A 26,030-nucleotide genomic window follows, 5' to 3' on the forward strand; every position below is an offset into this window, starting at 1 on the left:
CTAATATGCAATCAATAGGAACTGTCATGACCTCAAAGTTATCCTCCTAATCGGGTAATTCTGAAAGACAAAGAGAAGACTGCGAGCGGGGAGGAGGACAGGTCATGGGGCACCCACGAGGACTGCACCAACAGTGGAATCGCCACCACTTATAAAAGGTAAGTTCTCTGTGTGGAAACGTGCCTACTATGCATTAGCACATGCTTTACTTCTTGAGAACAGACGGTTTCTGTTTCATGGAGCCAGGCCGTGAGGTGTAACTGGTCTATTTGTGGGTGTATCATGGTTTGCCCGTATTGTGTCAGGAGATCTGATCTCTCTGGTAATCAATATGGTGGGCGTAAAGACATTTGTATTAGAAGCAGGAGCCATGTTTATCTGGGCCAGTACGGGGCTTCAAGTATAACCGTTGCCCTGTCTGTGACTATCTTTTACAACACTCTCAGAAGAAGTGGAATTGGGGGAAAAGCATAGAGTAAGCCTCAACCCCAGTCCAGCAGGAAAGCATCTCCTATGGAATTTGGTCTGAGCCCTGATCTGTAGCAGTACTTCGGGCATTTTGCATTGGTGTGCGTAGCGAATAAGTCTATGCGAGTATATACCCAACGGCAAAAGAGTACGCGCTAGGCTTCGATTGAGTTCCCACTCGTGCTGGGGAAAGAAGTGCCTGCTGAGTGTGTCAGCAATAATGTTGTCTTCGCCAAGTAAGTATGCCCCGATGATGGTGATCCCATGGTGAATACTCTAGTTCCAAAGGTGCATGGCTTCTATCCATAAGGACTTCAATCAGGCTCCACCTTGTCGGTTGATATAGTATACTGTGGTGGTGTTGTCGGTAAGAATCTGTACTGTGTGGTGTTGGATTCTGGGCAGGAATGCTTTGCAGGTATTCGACACTGCTCTTAGTTCTAGCAGGGTGATATGCTGAAGCGTTTCTGCCGTGGTCCATTGGCCCTGTACATGTTCACCCGCAAAATGCACTCCCCATCCCATGAGGGATGCGTCCATAGTAATCTGGTTATCTGGTTGCAGGCAATGAAAGGGAAGTGCTGAAAGCATGTTGATGTGGGATATCCACCACTCCAGGTAGTCTCTAGAAGTGACCAGTAGTATAGTGACCAGTCTCTGGACATGCGTCAGTCCCTATGTGGATTGACGCTATCCAGTACTGTAGGCAACTGAGGTGAAGCCTCGCATGTTGTACCATGTAGGTGGTTGCCACCATATGTCCCATGAGTCTCAAGCACGTGACTAGAGTTACTCTCGAGCTGACAGATGTTGTGGACAAGCATCACTGCTGTTGTGGTTTCCCCCTTTCTTGGGGATCATATTGCCTAAACCGGGGATTGGCATATGATGCCAGTCGCTGTCTGTAGAACGGCATATAACGTTTGCGGCAGTATGGTGGTGTACACACGCCAAATGTTCGAAGTGACGTTCTCGAATCCTTCCCGGAATGGAGCACTTGATCTGTATTAGTGGCGAAAAGGCTTTTCCTGTCAAATGGCAGGTGTAAATCTTTAGATTTACAGCACTGTAAATCTTTAGACACAGAGGCCATTTGAAGCCAGTAACAGCATCACATTGCTACAGATGTTGCGGTGGTATGAGCTGCAGCGTCCGCGATGTCTAAGGAGATTTACAGTGCTGTTCTTGATGCCTCATAACCATCCTACACCACTGATTTTAAGATCTGCCACTTGTTTTCCGGCAGATGTTCTAGAAGAATGGCCAGTTTTGAATAATTGTCAAAGTTGTGATTTGACAGAAGAGCTGAGTAATTTGCCATTCTTAATGTGGCAGACAAGTACACTTTCCTACCATACAGGTCTAAGCGTTTGGCCTCTTTGTCTCAAGAAGTATTTTTATATTGTGAGGTCTTAGGACGCTGTTGGGTTGCATCGACTATCTGGGAGTTTGGTTGCAGATGTGTGTATAGGAATTCCATTCCTTTAGAGGGGACGAAATACTTCTTAATCTGCCCTCTTATGCATCTCCTGGACAGCAGCTGGAATTTGCTTTTTGTCATTTGCAATTTCCAGTATGGCTTCATCCAAGGGTATGGCCACCTTCGTTTTCTGTGGGGGGGGGTTGAAGGTTTTTAAAAGAGTCTGTATTGGTTTTGTTGCACCTCGCCTAGTTGTATTTCTTGGGACCCCACCACTCTTTTGAACAGGTCGTGGAATTGTTTAATACCGTCCACCAGAGAGGAATCTCCAGGAAAAACTGCATCATCTCAGAACGAGGAAGACTGGTCCACTCGGGACAGTGGTTGAGCCTGTTCTGAGGGGGATTTGTGAGATTGCTGTGGTGGTGGGTATACATCTCCCAAAGGAGTTGGTGGTCTTGTTACCGTTTGAAGTGATAGAGGCAATCTGGTGGTACTGTGTGAGTGTCCTCGATGATGGAGCAGAGACACGAATGGGAATGGCTGTAGGAGTAGTGGCGGGAATAGTAATCGCCACAATGATGGTAACGGTCCTGACCATGATGCGAGGAAGAATAAAATGGTGAGTCTCTCCTATGAGGGCTGCGGTGATATCTGGTGTACCTCGTAGGTGACCTTGGAGAACAAGATCTTCTTCCATAGTAGGCCAGAGAGTATGACTGTCTATGGCAATGTTGAGGTGATGGCAAGTATCGTGGTGAGCGTCTCTGATAGGAGCGGAGACGACCTTCCTATTGTGTAGAGACCGAGCGTACGAAAGTTGGAGAGGAAGACTGGGAGGGAAAAAACCTCCGGTTCCAGGCTGGGGGGGGTGTAATTATTCTCCTAGACTTATGTGCAGCTTTGCGGCTTCTAGACGTCGGTGCCGTATGTGGCACTTGTGTTCGCTGCTCTTTTGACTTCAGTGCTTATGTGGCGGAAGACGGTGTTGCTGCAGCTGGTGCCGCAGGACTCTGTGCTGGTGCGGACAGTGCCGCTAGAGACGGCGCCACTGGGCTCAGTGCAGTATGCTCGGGCACCGTGCGAGTCGGTTCCGTGCGGCTCGGCTCCGTAAGACTCGGCACCGCTGAGCTTGCTGTAGAGCCTGAAGACATGGATAGGCTTAGTGGAGATGCCGGAGATGGCGATCTCGGTGCCATCGTCGGTGCCGTCACGTTCCTCCTTGGTGCCGATTTACTCGGTTCCGGTGCTGATCTTGCTGGTGCCAATGGCCTTTACTTGCTCAGTGCCAGTGCCGAATCCTCTTTTGCGGCGATTGGCACTGCATGTGCTGCCTCCCTGTGTGAGGTTGGACTAGGCTCCGATACAGTACGGCTCATTCTGTGTTTTGTGAGCCTGGGTACTGACAGGCAAGCCAGATGTACCGGGTTTATCCGCCGCGCTGGTCCTATGGGCTGACAGCTTTCTTGTAGCCGCAGGAGCTGCCACCGGTTCATTGTCAACAGGTTGCAATGATTTGCTGAACAACAACATTTTGAGGTGCATTTTGCGATCTTTCCTTGCACGTGTGCCGTTAGTCTGGAATAGTGCAGGCATTTTTGAGGTATGTGGCCCTCACCCAGGCATTTAATGAAGCTGGGGTGGCCATTTGACATGGGCATTGCGTCGCGGCAAGTGGCACATTTTTGGAAACCGGGGGAACCCGACATTTCCCCCCGACAAGTAGTCTTAACGCTATTCCTATAGTAGCTATTCACAAGAATAAGTATTAGTGTGTTAAAAAAATGTTCTTTACCTGTCTAGCTTAAGTTAACAGATCAAACTGTGACTAAAACAAGTAACTATGACTAAAACTAACTATAAACTAACTAATTCTGATTTTCTTCCAGTCATGGTAAGGAGAAGCAGTTCACTTCGCCTGCGACCGTGAACAGTTAGGAGGAACTGGCAGGAGCCAGACCGCGTGCACACTCAGGAGCGGCGCGAAAGGTACGCGACACCGCTGCACATGCACGGTCCTGCTAAATCACGGATGATAAATCTCAAACCTACGGCACCAGGACGAGCCCGTCACCTACAGTGGAGCACACACGGGGACACTACCTGAAGAAGAATATGATTTTTCTATATACATAGATCTGAAGGATAAATACCAGGGATGGAGAGGATTTTATTTCGGTTAAGTGCCAATTTGACACATGAACAAATGGATATAAACTGGTGATCATCAAATTTAGACCTGAAACCTTCATATAATTTCTAACCAGAGAAGTGAAATTCTGCAACAGCCTACTCCTGCCACACACACTATTATATAAGACCTGCTGGCATGAACAAAAAGCCTCTTGTGCACTTTAATGTACTCCCATTTTGGAAAGGATAGATTGCAGCACTATGGAATTTTAGTATGAATCAGCAGGGTTTACATGGACACCTCATGAGCAACAGATTTACATACAAGCTTGCCACAACTAAGTGTCTGTATCAACAAGCCCTTAGCATATCAGTTCATACCCAGAACATCTAAGGTTTCAGTATTTGGAAGCAATATATCCAACACGTAAAAATATCAATTTACAATAAATCAAAGATAAACACATATACTCACAATTGCAAAAAACCTGTATAAATATTCTACATAATATATTTCCATCAACGTAAATAAGGTAATACAGACATTAAAATATTCCAACGAAGTTGTATACAAAACCAAATGGCTAATAATATATTTTTTGTTTTGCTGATATGGCTATCTGTGATTTAAAAAGATGTTCTTGAAAGATATTAACACCCCATGACTAGCCAGTTTATGTTTAATCCATTTTTTTATATGTATATGTATACATAAAAATAAATAAATTTATTACCTCCAGATCCTAATTGTTTGTAGAATCTGTATTCCAAGTGTAGCTGTGGTGCTCTGGATTTCATTGGCTCCTAATTAAAAAAAAATTAAAATATTTAACTTTTAAAGTAAGACATCTTATCTCAGTTGCAGTTTGATTTATTTACTAGCCATTGTTCTAATAATCAGTATACGGCTAAGACATCTTTAACAAAAAAAGCAATTTTATTCTGTAGACAATACTTAGTGAAAATGTATTGTAAAAAGAACTAGCGTTAACAGATTACAGAAGGTTAAGCAGTAGCCATTCCAAACTAATTTTATATTAAATTAAAAGCTGTCAAAACTGGACTATTTGGGCTGCAAAGGCAAGCACCTAAAAGTTAGAACATGCCATATTTAAAGTTGGCCGTGAAATCTTCATTCTGACTCTCTGCATACTGATCATGTGGGGGAAGGGGAGGGGAGGGGAGAAAGAGAAGATCGTGTAATTAAGATTTAGGGTCACACATGGGGTGCGAGAATTAAGTTGTATAGGTATCTGGTATTTTCTGCCTTTTGATAGCCTAGTTTTACAATCCAAACATTCTACCATACTTTTTTGGTTTATCTATTTAATTTTTAAAATAAAGTTCTTCTGTGAGCAACTAACAACCCATTATTACGTATCAGTGAGTGCTGAATCCTGAACATCATTACAGCACAGACTGTGATGAGGGTAATCACAGAAGACTTCTTTGGGGCTGCTTTCTGGTGTGCTGACAAAGCCACTGACACTTGCCTTCTTGTTCTCTGGGGCTTCTCACCATGCTGTCCTTCTGAGCCAGATATCCTGGTCTCTCCCAGCCAAGTCTCAAAACTTTGACTACTGCCCCTGCTCCCCAGAGAAATACAAACCTCAGCTCTAAGGAGAATGCAGTTTTAGGCACAGCATCTAGGTAACCAATCCCCCATTGGGATCAGAACTCCAAATAAATAGCTCAGGGAAGCCCCCTATAACAATGAAAGGAGGATGTACACACCAATTGCTCCCCCTGGTACCAATTATTTATACTGGGCTTGATAGTAAATAGTAGGATTTAAGCTGTTTCAAGTGACAATGGACAAAGTAAAGTAAATTACAAATTTAAAATCAAGGAAAATGCATAAATAGTTTTAGCTTCTCCTCCAAGACAGAGATCTTTTTCTCCCTGGGGGCTCTGGCTCCTTTTGGGTGTCTCCTGCCAGCGAAAGACAAAGAGCCTGAAAACTCTGCATCTTAAATTGACTTGCTTTTGGGCAGGAATTCTGTTTCTACATTCTCCCTTTGCATGGAAAATTACCTGGTCAGACCCCTAGCGGTTGGGATGATCACATGTCTTCCTAAAACAGGCCAATGCTTACACTTAAAGGACAAAGGAGTATGTTTACAGGTCATCACCCAGACACTGAGGTGTCTGAGCACAGGACACATCCTTGGCAGCTTTCATTTGTACATTTAAAGCCATAAACCATTCCCTACCCCATATCTGTAACTTTACGTATGAGACTGATACATGCACCAACACCAAAGATATACAGATTCAGCAGAGTGTAACATTAAAATTGATAGGTTACATGAGGTATTTTCTCCAAAGCATCTTCAAGTTATGAATATTTGTATCCATAAAACAATTTCATAAAGCATGGGGGGCTCATCACACAGAATATTAATTCTTGAGCCAAAGGACTAAGTATAATAGCAGACAGCAGGTGGGGGAGTGGGGAAGGGATGGAAAGGCTGGATCCAGGAGTAACCCGGCATGACTACGTTTTGTGCCTTTCTTCTGCCACCATCTCCCTGGAACTTTGGGATGAATATGTTCAGGCTGAGTCCCCCAGAAACAGCACAGGTCACTAGGGCAAAGGCTGTGACCATGTGGTTGGAAGACCAGATTGGCTTTCTTCTTCACCCCTTTCCTCCAAACAGCTGTTCCAGCAGCTCCCAGGCATTCCCCGGGTTACGTACAAGATAGGGACTGTAGGTTTGTTCTTAAGTTGAATCTGTATGTTAAGTGGGAACTGGCGTCAGCCGCTGCTGAAACTGATCAGTTTCAACCGTGGCTGAATCTGGACGCCAGTTCTGACTTACATACAGATTCAACTTAAGAAACCCAGGCATCCCCAAGTCAGCTGCTGCTGAAACTGATCAGCGGCTGATTCCAGGAAGCCTGGGGCAGAGCAACTCTACCTCGGGCTTCCTGTAGTCAGCGCTGGTCAGTTTCAGCAGTGGCTGAATCGAGGACGCCTGGGGCAGAGCAGCTGGAGTGCTGCTAGGTTGCTCCAGTAGCGCGGCTCCTCGGCGCTACTGGAGCAACCCAGCAGCACCCCAGCTGCTCTGCCCCAGGCGTCCTGATTCAGCCGCTGCTGAAACTGACCAGCAGCGGCTGAATCAGGACGCCTGGGGCAGAGCAGCTGGGGTGCTGCCGGGTTGGTCCGGAGCAGCGCTGCGGGACCAACCTGGCAGCCCCCAGCTGCTCTACCCCAGGGGTAGGCAAGAAAAGCCTGTTCTTCTGGGGGGGGAGAGGGGGCACTAGCTGCACCCTCCCCCCAGCAGACCAGGGAGACGGGGGTGGCGGGACCGCCCAAGTCTTCCATGGCTTTGCTCCATCTCCCTGGTCTGCTGACCTGGGAGACGCGGAGCAAAGCCGCAGAGCACGTGGGCAGTGGGACAGTCCAGGCGCGCCGCAGCTGTCCCACTGCTGGCGTGCTCCGAGGCTTTGCTCCCCATCTCCCTGGTCTGCTGACCTGGGAGACGCGGAGCAAAGCCGCAGAGCACGTGGGCAGTGGGACAGTCCAGGCGCGCCGCAGCTGTCCCACTGCTGGCGTGCTCCGAGGCTTTGCTCCCCATCTCCCTGGTCTGCTGGTCGGGAGATGGGGAGCAAAGCCACGGAGCACACCTGCAGGGGGACAGCTCAAGCGCGCCCGGGCTGTCCCGCTGCGGGCGTGCTCCAAGGCTTTGCTCCCCATCTCCCTGCAGACCAGGGCGACGGGGAGCAGCTTTTCTCGCCCCGAAGGACGGGGGCGGCGGACCGCGGCGCATCTGGGCGTCCCGCCGCTCCCGTCCTCCAGGGTGAGAAAAGCCCCGTTTGTAACTGCAGATCCGACATAAGTCGGATCCATGTAACTCGGGGACTGCCTGTATATATCTTGTGCTGCTGCAGCCGCAATTTCTCAGCCCCTTTGTGTGTTTGGTTATTTTGGCAAACTGTCAAAGTTTTCCTGAGGAATATGCAGGAGATGAGTGGTGATTTTTTTTAAAAAAAAACCAGCAAAAGCTGAAAGGAATTTCATGACAAAATGAAGCATTTCCCTAGTTCAAGTACGCTCAAACTCTTGAGTATCTAAGGTCTACTGCAAAACAGTCGAAGAAAATTTCTCAAAGTGCTAAGAATCCTTTACAACCGTAAGGATTCAGCAATCCAAATACAAAAAGTGTTTACTTACCTTTCATAATTGTTCTTCTTCAAGATGTCTATTTACTTATGTAAATTTGCTTATGTCTATTTCAATCAGGTGTGCACAGGTGCTGTGCACACAGTTTCTGGAGCTTTTTCCCCCAGCGGTACCTGTCGGGCCAGCCAGGGAGCCCTCTGGAGTAGCGCCGCTATATTGGCCGCTATATAACGCCTCTGCTGGCCCTCCACACCCACAGTTCCTTCTTGCCGGAACTTTCCAACAAAGGGCAGGCGGATGGGATTTGGAATGGACATGAACAACAGATCTCAAAGAACAGTTACAAAAGCTAAGTAACCATTTTTTTCTTCTTCGAGTGCTTGCACACATCTACTCCAATCAGGTGACTCCTTAGCTGAAACACAGGAGGTGGAGTCAGACAAGGACCTTCTCTAATCAACAGTGGACTGCAGCACTGCCCTTCCGAATGCTGCATCATCCCTGGCCTGCTGTGTGATGGCATAATGACTTGTGAACATATGCACAGAGGACCATGGGGATGGCCTGCAAATGTCCAGTATGGGAGGCCCCTCACCCTCTCTGCTATAGAAATAAACAGTTTTGACTTACAAAACTCCATAGGCCTGTTTATGTAAAATGCCAATGCTTTCCTGGCATCCAAAGATTGCAAGGAACACTCCTTAGGTGTCAAGTGGGGCTTTGGAAAGAAAACTGGCATGTAAATATCTTGGGACATATGGACTGTGGAAGCTAACTTGGAAAGAAAGGACTGTGGGGTGGAGTCAAACTCTGTCCGCAAAAAGGACTGTAAAAGGAGGGTCTGTTGTGAAGGCCCTCAAGTCCAACACTCTCACAGTCACCTTCCATTAAAGGTGTTTTAAGGAGCAAGTAGACAGTGGCTCAAAAGGGGGGGAGGGGTTCATGAGCTCAGTGAGCACAAGACTGAGGTCCCACAGAGGTGGTGGCTGACGGACAAGTGGAACAGCGTGTTACCACACACTCTCTTCCCCGAGAACCCACTTGACCGTTGGGTTCACAAATACTGTTCTGCCCCTTTCCCCCAGAGAAAAGGCTGCTATGGCCACTAGGTGCACCCTGAGAGAGGATGTGAAGAGTCCTTGCTGTCTCAAATCAAGGAGGTAGTCAAGAATGAGCAGAATAAGTGCCAGTAAAGGTTCTATGCCTCTGTGAGGCCTACCGAGAGAACTGCCTCCATTTAGAGGCATATGCAGCCCTGATAGAGGGCTTTCTGCTTCCTAACATCACCCTCCTCACCCACTCAGAGCAAATCTGCTCAGTTCCCATCAACCATGAATATTCCATACCACCAGGGACAGGAGGTTTGGGTGACACAGCTGTCCTTCCCCCAGGTCCTAGGTGATGAGCTCCGACACCAATGGAAGCACCATCAGTTCTTCCACTGCTAGGTCAAAAAGGGTAAGCAACAGTGTTGACAAAGCCATTCTGGTACTATTAAAATAACCCAGGCTCTGAACCTCTTCACCCTAATGAGGGCCTTGTGAATGAGAGTGAAGGGGGAAACACAGAGCAGCAGGCAGGACCACCTCATTCGCAAAGCGTCCCACTTGGATCCGATTTCCGACCTAAGTAGAAGCAGTAGTTCAAACAGTTTTTGTTCCTGTGGGATCCAATCAGATCTACTAGGGGACAAGCCCACTTCTGGAAAACCTCTCCCAGTACATCGTCTGAAGGACCACTTGTGAACAGTGAATGACCTGCTGAGCCTGTCCACCAGGGCATTTCTGCTCCCCAGTAGGTAAGCAGCCTCCAGATGAATGTCATGGGCAATGAAGAACTCCTAAACGAGCAAGGCGTCCTAGCACAGGGAAGAGAAATGATCTCCACACAGTTTGTTGATATAGACCATCACTGCTGTGTTGTCTGTCAGAACTGACACCACCCCGTATCTCAGGTCAGACAAACACCCAGCGGGCCAAGCTTGGTGTCTAAGCTTCCTGACATTTATGTGAAAGGCTCGTTCTGTGGGGAACCACATATCATGTGCATGGAGATCTGACAGATACATGCCCCACCCTGAGTCTAACAGGTTGGTGACCAGTTCCACAGAAGGGCTCCAACTGGTGAAAGGGACACCTGCATAGAACACCGTCTCCTGGAGCCATAAGGAGAGAGAGTGAAGAATGTCCTGAGGGACTCTGAGGACTGTGTTCAATGGAGAATATGCTTGATTGTGCACCCTCGCTAGCCAAGCCTTAAGGGGCCAGAGGCACAGTTAAGTATGGTGGATGTCTTAGGTGCACGCTGCCATGTGACCTAACAGTGATGCAATTTCTTGCCGTAGTGAGGGCTGAATTCTTAAGACCTTTGATGGTAAGTCTCATTGCCATGAACCTTTGGAGCAAGGTCATAGCCATAGTTGAGTCCCAATGGGCCCACACAAAGTCTATCACCTGGATGGGCATTATAGTGGACTTCTTTCCATTTATGAGGCGGCCCAACCTCTGAAATAGCGTTCTGACAGTTTAAATGTTGTAGAACCTGCTCTCTGGCCCAGCCCCTGATCAGCCAATCATCCAGGTAGGGGAATACCTAAACCCTGTGCCTCCTTAGGAAGGCTGCCTGGTGGCCATGAACTTTGTGAAGACACTTGGCACTGTAGAGAGGCCAAATGGAATGACCGAAAACTGGAAGTGGTCCATCCCAATGGTAAATCTGGGTTCTCTCTTGTGAGCAGGAATTATTGAAATGTTAAAATATGCATCTTTTAATTTGAGGGCAGCATACCAGTCCCCTTTTTCCAGGGAAGGGATGATAGAGGCCAACGTAACCTCTATGAACCTTGTTTTCTTTATGAAGGCATTGAGGTCTAAAATAGATCTGAGGCCCCCTTTTGACTTTGGAAAGAGGAAGTAAAGGGAATAAAAACCCCTTTCCCCTGAATTCCTCTGGAACTACCTCCATGGCCCTCAAAAGCAGTTGCAAGCAGTGGCATTCCTGTAAGATTTGCAAAAGTTTTAAGCCTCATATGAAATGGAAGCATGATCCCCACCTTAAACTTATTTTGATGGAGTCCATGTTGCAGCTGGCACTGGATTCTACATGGCACTTCTATTGCACCAAAGCACTTCGTGGCACTGCAGAAGAGCTCAGCACAATGGCACTGCTCACAGTCCCTAGTGCCCAAAAACAAGAGGCAAGACAGAGGGAGGTCACCGTCTAAGCATGGCCATAAAGAGTAACATCCTAACGTGTGCCCAGAAGAGGCAATGTCCCTGCAGCGCCTGGATGCTCCTGGACCATCCAGACATCAGTTGAGCTCAGCGCATGGAGGAGTCCAGTGAAGGACATGATACTGGAGGATATCCAGCCATCGTCAGCTCCAGAAACCTGTGTCACAGCCAGAAAGCTCATTGACTGACAGCTTCTCCAGACTCGGCACTGGCTTTCGAGGCCGCACAAACAAGTGCTTTTCAGGTGCCAGACATGATCCTGCATGCACTGCATTCTAGATCTTTGATGTCGACACCAGCACAAGTGGCACCGGCTCCAGTACTGGTAGCTGTGACTGGCTCTTCTGCGGCACTAGTGCCTGCAACACAGATGGTACTGGGACTGTTGGCACTAAGAATGCCGCCTCCTGTTCATGGACATGGGGTACCAACTATGCCTCCACTGGCACAGTCTCATAAGGTTAAGCCACAGGCTATGGTATGGTGCTACCCTTCACAGGCATCGTCCTCGGTGCCCTTCTGGTCAGCGTTGGACTGACTCTGACTTGGTGTGGTCTAGGGCCTCTTTGCAAAAATCCATGTCATGGCATCAGTCTCACTAAGATGCAACAGACATGGCCACCTCAATGCCAATCTCAACCCCAGTGGCCTTTCTGGATTCCTTGGGCCTACCATCAGGCTCAAGGCCCAGCTTCATTGGAACATAGCTAGGGGTACCCCCCTCTGCCACTCCTCTGACAAAGACCTCTACATCAGAGGACAGTTAGTCCACACAAGGATATGCAGAAGCCTCCAGCAGAGGGCAAGTGTCCCAGGGCCCAGGAGCACCCTCCAGTGGCATCAGCAACTCAGAGGGCTGAGGTGTTCCAGGACCAAAGCCTTCTTAGGGAGTTGTCCTCAAACTCCCTAGATGAGGCTCTGGCTGACCCTGTCTCCTCCATGCCAGCTATGGATGCCAGTGCCCACCAGAACCTACTGCATACGCTGGCTGCCCACTTGGGAATGCAGGCAGAAGTGGCCTAAGACAATGGTGGACATTTTAACAGTGGATACATCAGTTAGGCTTGCATAGCCATTGAACAAAACTGTGAACATAAGAACGGCCCATACTGGGTGAGACCAAAGGTCCATCTAGCCCAGTAGCCTGTCTCCCGACAGCGGCCAGCACCAGGTACCCCAGAGAGGGTGGACTGAAGACAATGATCAAGCAATTTGTCTCCTGCCATCCTTCTCCAGCCTCCAACAAACAGAAGCCAGGGACACCATTTCTATCCCCTGGCTAATAGCCTTTTATGGACCTAACCTCCATGAAATTATTTTGCTTCTCTTTAAACTCTGTTACAGTCCTAGCCTTCACAGCCTCCTCTGGCAAGGAGTTCCACAGGTTGTCTACGTGCTGTGTGAAGAAGAACTTTCTTTTATTAGTTTTAAACCTGCTACCCATTAATTTCATTTGGTGTCCTCTAGTTCTTCTATTATGGGAACTAATAAATAACTTTTCTTTATCCACCGTCTCCACACCACTCATGATTTTATATACCTCTATCATATTCCCCCTCCGTCTCCTCTTTTCTAAACTGAAAAGTCCCAGTCGCTTTAACCTCTCTTCATCTGCAACTCGTTCCAAACTCCTAATTATTTTAGTTGCCTTTTTCTGAACCCTTTCCAAGGCCAAAGTAACTTTTTTGAGGTGAGGAAACCACATCTGTACACCATATTCAAGATATGGGCATACCATAGTTTTATACAGGGGCAGTAAGATATTCTGTCTTATTTTCTATCCCTTTCTTAATTCCTAGCATCCTATTTGACTTTTTGACCACCGCTGCACACTGTGTGGAAGTTTTCAGAGATAAGAGTGGAGGAGGCTTTGCGCGCTCCCCCAAGCCAATCAAGGCCATGGGCAGGGGAGCTGCGTGAAGCTTCCTTTGCCCTGCAAGTAGCCCGCAGCACTTCAAAGCGTCACATGCCCCTCGAAGGGCAGGAGGATTCCCGCACTCCAGCCCTGATTGGCCTGGGGGTGGGGGAGCATTCCAAGCCTCTTCCAGGGCATGGATGCCTAGTGGGAAGGGGGGCAAAGGGGCTCCCCCACTCCCAGACCAATCATGTACACGTGCTAGACGGGATTCAACAAGAGGATGCTCCAGCTACTGTCACGGGCTGCAAGAAGGAACTGAGGGTGGCGAGGTCCAGCAGGAGTATATATGCACCAATATAGCAGCACTACTGCAGGGGATTCCCTGACTGGCCTGACAGGTAACGCTGGGCAAAAAAGCTCCGGAATCCATTGACAGTGTGCACACACCTGATTGGAATGGACATGAGTAAGCACTCTGAGAAGGACTATTACCAGCTGACTTGGTAGATCTCGGATAGTATCACATTTAACAAACTCACTGCAAGTGAAAATTGTGTTAAAGAAAAAAAACCTGTGCACCACAGACATCTGAAAATGGGGTTCTCTTTCTGGGAATGACTCAAAATAAAGCACAAGAAACTTAACTATTGTTAACCTTTAGAAGTTATCTTTCAGGTGTGAGTGATTCTGAGCCTGTCACTTGATCACTGTTACCTAAATGGCATATCCATTTAAACTAGACAGAAAAGTTGGCTACTGCATTGTCTGTACTGTTAGTGACCAATAGAACACTAATCCAGTTGTCAGAATATTGCTTTATTTCAAATACACAGAATTCAAATTTAGAATTACAAATACACAAAATTAAATCGTAGTTGAAATTTGCTGTGGTATTAGAAGTTTTTCCTATGCAATTTTGCTGTTAGTAGTACCCTCAAAAATGGTGATGGAGAAGGTCCTCCAGTTGCCAATAGTGGCAGCCTAAGACAACTGTGATAGGGAATTCCATATTCTTTGTAAGAATATACTTATGAATATGAATGACCTAACTGGAACATGCAAGATACTTCATGTGAGATAATTGGAAAGTCTGTAATCTACTGAATAGGATTATTCTAATTTCATGCATGTATCATTTCTGTATTTGAAGCTGGGAATATGAGTGTAGATTTATAATCAATAAGTTCAGGTTGGAGAAACTTACTACTAGTTCATCAGGTACAACAATAAAGAAGCCAGACACAGAGCTAATAACCCAGTAGCAAGAGACAATGGGGCTTAACTTTTGAAATAAGGAGACAACGGCCTTGCAGTGAAATGTGATCATGTCACCAGATGCTGGGGTCTATCTTGGAATGCTATATTTTTCACAAGAGCAAAGGGGAAGCTTAGACTGAACACATAGGGAGTCCCACCTTATGCATATCCTATTTAAAGGTGGGGAGTGAGGTAATCTAGGAAATCATTTCTTTAGCTACCCCACCTAAATGACTGCTAGAAAGACTTAACTAGGGTATGAATGGCTGGAATGCTTTCAAGTCTGTGAAAAGCTTATAGAACGACTCTGAAGGTGAGGTATTGCATATAACTAGTTTCTTCAGTGAAATAAGTTTAGTGTACATATTTTGTTTTATTTTGTTTAGTAACTACATTGTTTTGTCTGCTATCCTTTATGATTACTTAAATCCTATACTTAATATATCACTATTAATAAACCCCTGTAATTAATTCTTACCTGGGGCAGCATGGAGAAAGAGGGTGAATTTCATGAACGTGTACTATATATCTGTAGAGCAGAAGATAGATTTATGTTGGGTACAGCGCTCCCAGAGGGGCTGGGTATCTGAATGCTAGAGACAGGCATCTCATGCTGTTTTCAATTAAGCTTTGGGGACATGGTCCAGACCCTGTGTCTGACTCCGCACCTTGGGTGACAGCCAGACCCATCACAACAGCCAGAGAGCAACTGCAGAAAGCAGCCAATCCAGTTTCAGCATGCCCATTAAAGGGAACAGAAGTGGCAGGTTTTATGTCCCTCTGGGGTCTCATTTTATTTTTTTATATACATTTATATTGTGTTTTAAACATTTTGTATACCATCTTGAATATTTTAAATAAATAATAAGTAAGTTCAGAGCAAAGTAGAGCTCCTTGCTAGAGCTAAAGGAATGTGGATAGTGTGCCTGGCTGGCCGAGGGAGCTATAGGTCCTCGGACAGAGCAGTGTTGGCTGAGATTGTGGGGGAAAGAGGGGAAGTGAAAGAAGAAGCTCTGATTGGCCACTGGGACCCAACCAGGACCACGTCCTAAGATAAGACGGTGTTGGGGCTACAGGGAAGTGGCTCTGAGAACTGCAGCAGTGATTCACCTTAAAGGGACATGGCAGAGAGCTGCTACCTTTAAGGTCCTGGGGCTGGGACCTAGATTAGGGCATGCCCAGGTCCCCTGCACCAGCTACTGATGAAATGGCCTGAATTGACACATTCAGGGAAGAGTAACTGAACTGTAGTTAAAAAGTCTCAAAGTGGGAGCCATGGTAGTCTGTAACTTTAAAAACAAATAGTCCTGTGGCATCTTAGAGATTTACATAGGATTCTTGACTTTGAACTGTAGTTGTCCATCTGGACAACTGGGGCCAGAACAGCCCCCAAAAGACATTGCCACCAAGGAGTATGCCTTAGAACACCACTCTATGCAGAGCAAAGACACTCAAAGAGAGTCCAGAAGGGGTGCAAGACCAAACCAGAGTACTGCAACAGGCCCTGCTAGACCGACTAAGGAGTGAACTTACAGACAGGGCGGCAAATAAAGGAACCTTTCAGGGTATGTGTCCTGGTGCCCTCTGTAACAGGTCAGATTTTTAGCTCACATACAAACAGAGGCTCAGCCCAAAGGGCTGAATTACTGAAGATTCCACCACAAGCTAAAGACAAAGTAAATGCGCACGCACTCATGAGAGGTAGGTGTAACTCCATTACATAGTATCTATACCCATGGTCACCAACCCATCGATCGACTGGCCAAGCCCTCCTGATGGACCAGTCGATCGCAATCGTGAGGCATTCGGGATCCCCCCCAAATTCCTCCACCCTCAAGAAGCCCCACTAACTACCTCCGAAAATGGAGGTAGTGCCAGCTTCCCACAGAGTGGAGGGAAGTCTGGCAGCTGCACATCACTTCCGGGGTTTCTGGAAGTGCACTGCCTGCTCCCCTTTCAGGTCTGTGGTGCACCAGGAGGAGGTAGGAGTCCCGGAGGACACATGCTGGGGCTTCCGGGGGGGGGGGGGGGGGGAGAGAAGAAGGGGGAGGGGAGGGGAGGCACACACCAGGGCTCCCCTCCTCTGGGGGGGAGGAGGTAGGAGTCCCAGGGGGAAGCACACGCCGGGGCTTTCCTCATTTGCAAGGGAGAAGGGAGGAGTCCCATGCCAGAGCTTCCTTCCACTGGGGGGTAAGGGGGGGAAGGCACATGCAGAGAATTCCCAGCCCCAGCCAACACCCTGCTCCTGGTTCTCACTGGCACTCTGCTCCCGCTGGCACCCTATCCCCACCCCAGCACCCTGTCCCTTGCCTCCACTGATACCCTGTCCTCTGCCCCAGCACCCACTAGCACCCTTCCCCAGTACCAAGTCCCCTGCTCCCACCAGCACAGTTGGGGCCACATTAGTGAGGCTTTGGAGGAAGGTTTTTGGGGTTTTTTTGCATCTCACTTATGTGGCCCCAACTAACTTTTCAGTAACCCCTGAATCAAAACAGGTTCTCAAATAAAAACCAATGCTGGAACTTTGTGTTTGACATTTTATTTAAAAATGAAGCCTGGCCAACAAACCTCCAAATGTCCGCAGCATCATAACACTCCTGCATACACACCCCCAGACCCTAGATTTGAGTCTATCATACACTGGAACCCTATCCTGAGCCTCTTACATCGCCAAACTCCTGCACCCCCACATCCTCAGTCTTTTGCCACAACACTCCTACACCATCCACACACCACAAATCTGTGTCCTGAGCCCATTATACTCCTAACCTCCCTGCCCTGAGTCCCTCCCATCCCCCAACCCAAATTCCTGCACCCTCTCATCCACAAGCCTGTGGCTTGCTCAGTACCCCAACCCTCCACCTGACCCCAACACTCCCCAGCCTGGAGCCCCCTTCCTGAGCCAGCATCCCCTCCTCCACCTCCTTCTGCATCCAAATTCCCTCCCAGAGCTTGAACCTCTCACCCCTTCCCATACCCAAACCCCTCATTCCCACCCCAAAGCCTACACATCCTGTCTCAACCCAGTGAGGGTACGGCTAGACTGCAGGAGTTTTTCTAGGATTCCAGAGGTATCCCAGAAAAAACTCTTCTGCATCCAGGGATGCATTTGTTCTTCCACTTTTTTTTAGCGGAAGAGCAAACATGCTCTTTGAGTAACCCCTATATTCCTCTTTCCACGAGGAATAAGGGGGCTTCCAAAAGAAGGGTTTTTTTCTGACATTTGGTCCAGTCTAGACAGACCAAATGTTGAGAAAACCTCTTCCTACAGAAGAATTGGGGGGAAAAAGCAGCAGTATAAGGGTTGGGGATAGCAAGTGATGGAAAGGAGGAGAATAGAGAGGGCAGGATGGGGTGGGGTGGTAGATCTTGGCTTGTTCTGTCATTTGAAAAGTGATCTTGGGTGTAAAAAAGGGTTGGAGACCACTGATTATATCCAACAACAATAGTGAGAGTGAGAGTTTTGGTCTTAACTATGAATTGCTTATCTTTTGTTAGTGTAGTGAGGCAGTGTGGTCTGTCTCCAAACCAGAGGGAGGAACCACTCTTTGACCAGTAGGGAAGAGTTTGACCAGGCCCAGCCCTCGTACCAGAAGTTATGGGGTGGGGCAGGAAGTACAAGAGGTGGAATTCCTAACTTAGTTGGGGCCGAGCCAAAGGAGGAGAGAGACATGCTCTGCTTGCCGTTTCCCACTGACCCTGCTGATGAGATAGGCAGCACCTTGTACCTGGCCAAGGAGAAGCTCGAGGGACTTCCAGCGGCCGAATACCTGGATGAACCCAAGGATCCTAATCTGTAACTCAGAGAAGTAGCAGCCATGGGGTTTTAGTCTGTTGGTGTTATAATTTAACAGTCACTCTGTATGCTGCAAGAGGGTCCCTGGTTATGGAACACCCTACCACTCAGGACTCTGGGCTGGAATGCAGTAAAGTAGGGTCGACTTGCATTATCCCTACCCTTCGACACCACCCTAATCCTGTTAGAAAAGCCGGATGCTGCAATTACTCTGCTAATTCCCCCAACAGTAAGAAGCAATCCTGGTAACATCAGGAGGAAGGTGTGGCCTCCCTTCCTTCCCTAAGCCACAGGGGTAGGGACCACTGAGCCTCATATTACAAGTAGCTGATTATATGTTAACACAATACTTCCTTCACATTGCTTCAAATGGTCAAGTAATTATTATAGTTCTGTCTTGCACTATGTATTACACACTCTAGGCCTCTACCAGTAATAGGACTCTTTCAGATCTGTTAAAACCAATTATTTGAAAATTCTTAAAGTTTTCTACACAGCTTTAAGGGATACTATCGTAAGACTCAGAGGAATTAGCAGCAAATCAATATGCAAAACCTAAACTGACAAAGTACAATCACTTCAGAGGTTGAATGAAATTAATTTAGAAACAGCTTAGTAACTTAAGCACCATATTTATAAATAAGTCAGAGTGGCAATGTTTACGAATGTGGTAATTTATTCCAAAAAATCCATAAACAAAAATGGATATCAGATTTACATTTTTCTTAATCTGGAATACTACATAAGTAATGCTTCAAAATAACCAATCATGCAAAAGATACTATGAAGTTTTATTGTGAACACACTTCCTCAGCAATCACCACATTTTCAACACAGACAGAACTCCATCCCATATTCATCTTGTACTGGACTTAGAGTTTTAGGTATATTTTGTAAGGAAAATGAGTTTCAAGTAGGGATACACAATTTTGCTCTTTGAGGGGAAAAAAAAGTTTGGCATGTTTTTTACATGAATTCCTGCTTGTGAAATGAACTCTGTATTTGGCAGTTCTGAAACCATGTGATACTTTGGTAGAAGCTCCTCTCAAACGTACTATATAACTACATTTAAAGCATTTACTTTAACTTGCCATTTTTTATTTCACTATTCCAAAACTCAGGTTTTCATATTCTAAATTAAATATAACCAGAATGTTTAAAGTGTTGCAAAAAGTATTCTAAAACAAAGTGAAATAACCCCATAGCATTCATCACTGGATCCAAGAGACAATTATGTAAGTTTTCCAAAAATGTGTCTATAATGTTATAGCACTTCACACCTTCATGCATTCTTTGTGGGGAATTTTTTGTTCAGTTAGTCTTTCAAAACCGTATTTCAGAATGGACTGACTATTATAGAAAAATTGTTTACCCACAGTTTAGTTACGTCCACAAGCACAGTACAACTTCAATTCAAATACCGGTAATGGTCAAAACTTAGGGGGGTCTTCACAGGACGGTTAATTCACATCTTTTCAAGTTAATCCACTTTGCAAATACTTGCATGTAACAAAATGTAATTCAGATGCCTGTTTCAAAATGAACCAACTTTGCTGCAAAGTGAGTTGGTCCCAATCTTCTATTTCAGTTGCTTGGTGTATTCCTTGTTCTACCACCACTGGAGGTCATTCTGCTACTGGAAAAGTTGCTGTGATATGCACCACTAAGCAGAGGATAAGGTAAAATTCAAATGTGAATTCATCCAGCTTTGAGTGTTAAAATATCCAAGCAGGCTGTGTGTATTTCAAGATTGCCTGCAAACCAGCACCAGGTGTTGTTGGGCTCACAGCAATTCAAAAATGGTGCTACCAATCTCTAAAATAGGCAGGAACAGAGACAAATGAATCAGAATAAAAAAAAAAAAAAAAACAGAAACCACCTGGCTTCCATTAGGTATCCCACAATAGACAGCGAGAAAAGTCCCAGAACACACATTGCAGCAAAAGCAGCCTTACAGAGCACTACACCCACAGTTGGTAGTAAATTACTGTTGAGTGTACAGAATGATGCATGTTGACTGATGGTACAGTGTCTTGTGTGCAAACTATTACTGCAGATTCTATAATGTGTTACCTGACACAGCAAAAAGCTATGAATTAAATCCCCATGTAGACAAGCTCTTCAAATGAGGTTTGTGAAAGAAAGTCATAGTAATAAGCATCTTACATCTGATATGAAAATTATAAGCATTCATTAGTAAATTACTTCAGACATCTCACATTCCACAGACATCTCAATAATTAAAAAGGCAACTATGTATATACAATGAGAAGCGAGAGTACCACAGATGGCCAGCAAGAAACTGAAAAGTTGGGGGTGAGGCTAACTGGAAAAATGGTCATCCAGGATTTCCACTTCTGTTGTCCTGCTGGACAACATTTTTCAATCCTCTACTGCTATTGCAGGAAAGAGAAATACTGGTACAACTACTGGAGAGACTTGAAACACTAAGTAGTATGGTTCACCCTTGAAAATACAGACAACAATTTAATCTAGCATAATTCAGTGGTAAAACAAGCAAGTAGACTCAGTTGCATATAAACAAACCATTATTTGAAAGTAAATTTCTAATCAAGTTCACATCTAAAATAAATCAGTATGAATACAAAAAATATTAACTTACCAGCTTTATTGCCACATATTCATTTGTGTACAAATTTTTTCCTTAAAGAAATACAAAAACAAGAATGTCAGACTCTGCCAGGAATTGCATTTAAAGACAAAAGAATTGCCAAAAACTACACCTCCATCAAACATTAATGAGTCTTCACTATATCAATTTGCTTCAGCAACTAAACACACTACTTGCCAAGAAATTACTGACAAAGTAATATTCAGGCTTGTGACCGTCCCGAGCAGCACCCTATGTTGTGCTCTCATTGCACTGAAGTAACCCATGACCTTAAGATGACAGAATGGGCCATTTACCCAAGTTGACAAAAGGTGATTGCAAGCCCCTTCTTTGGCTTGCTTTTGGGGTGAGAGATGTGTATGTTTTAACAATTAAATTGAAATATTCTTTAACTTAATATACAACTGATCTTAAGTATATTTTGTCAAATAAATTTACCATGTCAATACCCTAAGTAAAGAAGAATGAGCTATAAAACTTACGATTTATAAGTACAACTAACAAGATTTGCTACTCTGCTTACTTTGTCCCCAAAATTCCAGGCCTATCTTTCTTAAGTATGTGACTCAACAGATAATCAGAGGGAAAAAAAATTACATGTTTTCAACAAAAAGAAAATACTTAATTGCTAGAGAAATATAGAAAATTAATGCAACAAGTAAGCCTGCCTAGAGATCACATACTCCATGTTATGCATGCCTGGCTTAAGACATTCAAATGATGTCGCCATTTAAAATCAGATTTAAGAATTTTGATTACCATGTACACCAGGCATGTCAAACTTGAAGCCTACTAAGGGCTCAAACGAAAACTGATAGCTTTCAGAGCCACCTAACGTTCCCAAATGATTTGTTGAGAAAAAAAACAACTCAAAACATTTTAGGTGCCAGGCAGAAGGCACCAATACCGGACACCTGGCTTTTAGGTATATTTTATAATATTACAATAATCTGATGTGTAAAATTGTTATTTGCTCATATTAAATAATGTTTAATTTAATGTTACATAATTTTTAATTTAAATATAAATTTAAGGTGCCTTAAATTTTGTTGAAATAAAAACAAGTATAGACTATGGTTAATCAAATAGAACAGGCTTCTGTGGAAATTTCAGATACATTGTAAGTTTGAGATTTTGCATAAAGATCTAATTATTCATGCAATTTCAAAAAAATTGATATTTATTGCTATAAAATTAATATACATTGTTATTTTTATTTGGGAATAAATAAATTAAACACAAAATATTAACATACCTCCCTTCCTCTCCCCCAGAGCCAAGCACTCCCACGCACACCGCCCCAACCTAATGCCTCTCTCCTCCCCCAGAGCCAGGCCCCTCCAACCTCTCCCAGCCAGGCTCTCCCAGCACTACCCAACCTAAAACCTGGGTCCCAGAGTTGATGTTGCCGCCTGAGCCGCTGAGGTAGCTTATAAGACTGTGAGCAGCTGCTGGAGAGCCCAGTGCAGAGCACCCAGCCAGCCATGAGCACGTGCAACAGAGCAGCCCGGCCGGCCATGAGCAGGCACTCTGCCACATGCTCAGAGTCGCCAGCAGGCCACACTTCATTATTTAAAAAAAAAAAAAAAAAAAAAGACTGGTGGGCTGCAAAAAATTTCCAATCAGGCTACATGAGGCCCTCCAAATGCCAGACATGCCTGATGTACACATCATTTCATATGGATTATTTTCTAATAAAAAAACTATAGGTTGCAGGGGAAGAAAAAAATATCAATGCAAAAAATTTTTTTTAAAAAATGTATTGTTCCAACAGAAAGCACAAGAAGTCAACTGCAAAAAGGGATATATTTGTACTCTAAGTCCTATTTTTAGCAATTTGTAATGTAATGGAGGCTGGTGGGGGGTTGTTTTTTAAAGCTAGCATTCCTCTTGCCATTTCTTTAAAAATACATTTAACAGAGCTGCCAATCATTAGTGTTATAGATTTAAATAAATTATTTAATGGTTTAAATACTGTATAATCAAATAGGGCATCTCACAGAATATGCATCAAAAGTTGGAAATTTTGCTAAGACACAATATGACCAATTGTACACAAAGAATTGCAGGATTCCAAGACAATTCTGTGGTTCCCATTGACTTTACATGATTTGTTAGCACCAATTTCCAACATCTTTCATTTCCCAAACAGCAATAAATTAGAAACTGAACAGATAATAGGAAAATAGAAACAGATAGAAGGAAAAAGTGGTAAGAAAAAAATTATAGTAAAACTCCAAGGTAACAAGGTAACAGCGGCAGCAGCTCAACTGAGCAAAAAGGGTAAAAAAAGGATTAAAAAAACGAACACATTACAATATACTGTATACAGTATGTACAATAAAAAGGGTTAAGAACACTTTATATACGGTATATAATGTATACAGGGTGTGTGTGTGTGTGTGTATATATAACACCTGCTTATATGTACCTCCTGATAGTCTGGCATATTTGATAATCCGGCACCACCTAAATCCCATAGGTTCCGGATTATCGGAAGTCTACTGTATTCTGAAAAAGTAAGGGGCATCTGTTCATTGTTCAATTGAAGAAAAAACATGGTTGAACAAAACCTTTATAGCCATGATACTGAAACTGTAAAGTTTACTGATGCAAACAATTTCACAATTGGACTGCATTCTGCACCTTAATCTTGTTTTACACGAATATCAGTCTACTGCATGAGATAAACTAAGCATTGCAGTTTTGTCATGAAAAAATTTAAGTCATGGAGTGGTTAAGGTAAAAGAGGAAACACTGTTAACACATAAAACATCATGTTTGCAAATGTTTTTGGGAGTTTTACTGGGGAGGAGAGTTCAATATTTTAAAGAGATCATCAATCTGAAAAAAAATCACATTTCATATCAGGACATTTTTGTACTAACACTACTACAAAACTGTACAGTTAAGGCTGAATGACTTCAGAATTCTCTTTTTTCAGTTTTACTTTACATACAAAATGTTGTAAGATGCACATTTTCACACCTGTTGACTCAAGTACTGAAATTTTTTAATTCTCTATTAGAATACCCTATAATTAATTGTCAAAATATTCTATCAGAAAACTCAAATTAAAAATTCAACTAAATTGTGTCACTTTAAAATATACTGAACTTACAAAAGGTATAAAATTTGACAACTCTGGAGAGTTAAGTCCTCTCTTCAGGCAAATTATGTATCATTGATTATAAGCAACAGCAACTTAATTTTTCTTGATAGCATCACAGAGGCAGGGTTGGGTTGAAAGCAATAGGACTTGCAAATTAAGTCCTTTTAAGAAAAATAGGAATGTTTAGTTAGTTGCCGCTTGAAGACAGTGTCTAGTGCTACAAAGGATAAAAGGGCCAGCTCCCAAAAGTCGATAAGATTCTGACTTATGATGGTAGAGCATATATGTACCTACAAGGAGGAGGAGAAACCTGAAGTCTTTGTAGATTGAGATTTTGCTCTTGACAACTTCTACTCCCAATATCCATCCAGAGCAGGCAGAGATGATTTTGAGGTGCTGAGAGACTCAGGAAAATTTCCCCATTTTATAGGTTATATGATGGGAGCCTTGTCATCAAACACTAGAACCACTTAAATGCATGGTATGTGAGAGCAGAAAAGTGGGCACACTGCCCAGTGTTACATTAATCAAGTTGTGGCCTGCCACTTTAATACATTTAACTTGTCCAATCATTAGGGATGTTAAATTTAGATTAATTAGCCAATCGAATAGTCGATGCAATTTGCATCAACTATTCGATTAGTCGATAAGGGCACCTCCGCCTTCAAAGTGTAGCAACAGTCCCAGGGCTGTTGCTACACTTCAAAGGCGAAAGTGCCGCAGGGAGCATGAACTGTCAGCTTCCACTCGTAACCCTTTACTGCACCTCCAGTATTTATGTTAAATAATAAATGTTAAATAATAAAAAGGTGGTTTTTTTTTAATTTATAAGGAAAAGGTCTTATTCAGATGCTGGATGTGTAAAAAGAGTCACCAATATGAAAGTTTCAGAACCATTGTGCTATCTAATAATCTCCCATTTATCCCAGGTCTTAACTTGTTGCTCTCCATTAAGATGCCAATTCTGTAAAGATTTATGCCTGTTTCTAAACTTTATGATCTGTAAGTAATTCCATTAAGCACATGTAAAAATCTTACTAAGACTTGCATATAAATCAGGGCTACTCAACATGTGGCCGGCCCGCTGTGCAGTTTGGGTTTACACGGGGCTCAACGTGCAGCCTACGGGTGGGAGCCAACATGAAAAAGTAGTCAATATAATGGTCTTCTGTTGATATGTGTTTTAGCAGTTAAATTCCTGGACTGTCATTGCTCATTAAAAGTGCTATCATATGGGTGGAAGTCAGGTAAGTATTGCATTTTATTAATATCAGCTGAACTGACTTAAATGGGGCCTGCATGTTTTATAGTCTTGCCTTAATCTTGGAATTCATGCTCATTGGTGTGAAAGAAGCTATTTGCATATATATATTTATTTATTTGCATGTATATGCAACCACACTTAAAATTGCGGCCCTCAGCATGTGCTGTGAGTATCATTGTGGCCCCCGGAACTTCCAAAGTTGAGTAGCCCTGATCTAAATTGTCACCACACACAAAATAAGTGTTAAATAAGTATAGAGTTTTGTTTTAAATTAAAATTAGAACTATTATTAACCTAATTTTCATCATAAAACTTTTAATGTGAATTATCTTCTAATTTAAATGACTTAATACAATATCATAATAAATTGTGCTTTTAAAACACAGAATACCACTTATTTAATTATTTTGGATGTTTTCTATATTTCCATAAATATTGATTTCAATTACAATACAGAATATTAAGTGCACAGTACTCACTTTATTTTTATTACAAATACTTGCACTGTAAAAAACAATAGTCATCTCTACTAGTACACTAGTGAAATCTCCAATTGAATTTACATAGGTAGAATTATGTCCAAATATCAACTGTATCCACAAATAAAGCCATGTAAAATATCAGTCTAGAAGTCCACTCAGTCCTACTACTACTACTGTCTTCAAAGACTTCAAAAACAAGTTTGTATGTTTCTTACATTTGCGGGAAATATTGGAAACAAGCTAGCAGCA

The 26,030-nt window shown here is 44.1% G+C and overlaps 1 protein-coding gene across 9 annotated transcripts in view; it reads right to left on the minus strand.

Moving 5' to 3' along the window:
- The window catches only part of CSNK1G3 (casein kinase 1 gamma 3), a 146,421-nt gene that overhangs the window by 94,904 nt on the left and 25,487 nt on the right, over positions 1-26,030 (minus strand). For all 9 annotated transcript variants that reach the window (XR_003090671.2, XM_006130107.4, XM_006130104.4 and 6 more), the window contains 2 exons: positions 20,915-20,955; positions 4,756-4,825 (listed from right to left, as the gene is read on the minus strand). Coding sequence is in view for 8 of the 9 variants with exons in the window: in XM_006130107.4 (XP_006130169.1) it covers positions 4,756-4,825; positions 20,915-20,955 (111 nt within the window). In the remaining variant the exon portion in view is untranslated. The remainder of the gene's footprint in view (positions 1-4,755; positions 4,826-20,914; positions 20,956-26,030) is intronic.

Source organism: Pelodiscus sinensis, chromosome 6 (genome assembly GCF_049634645.1).
Source record: "Pelodiscus sinensis isolate JC-2024 chromosome 6, ASM4963464v1, whole genome shotgun sequence".
NCBI lineage: Eukaryota > Metazoa > Chordata > Testudines > Trionychidae > Pelodiscus > Pelodiscus sinensis.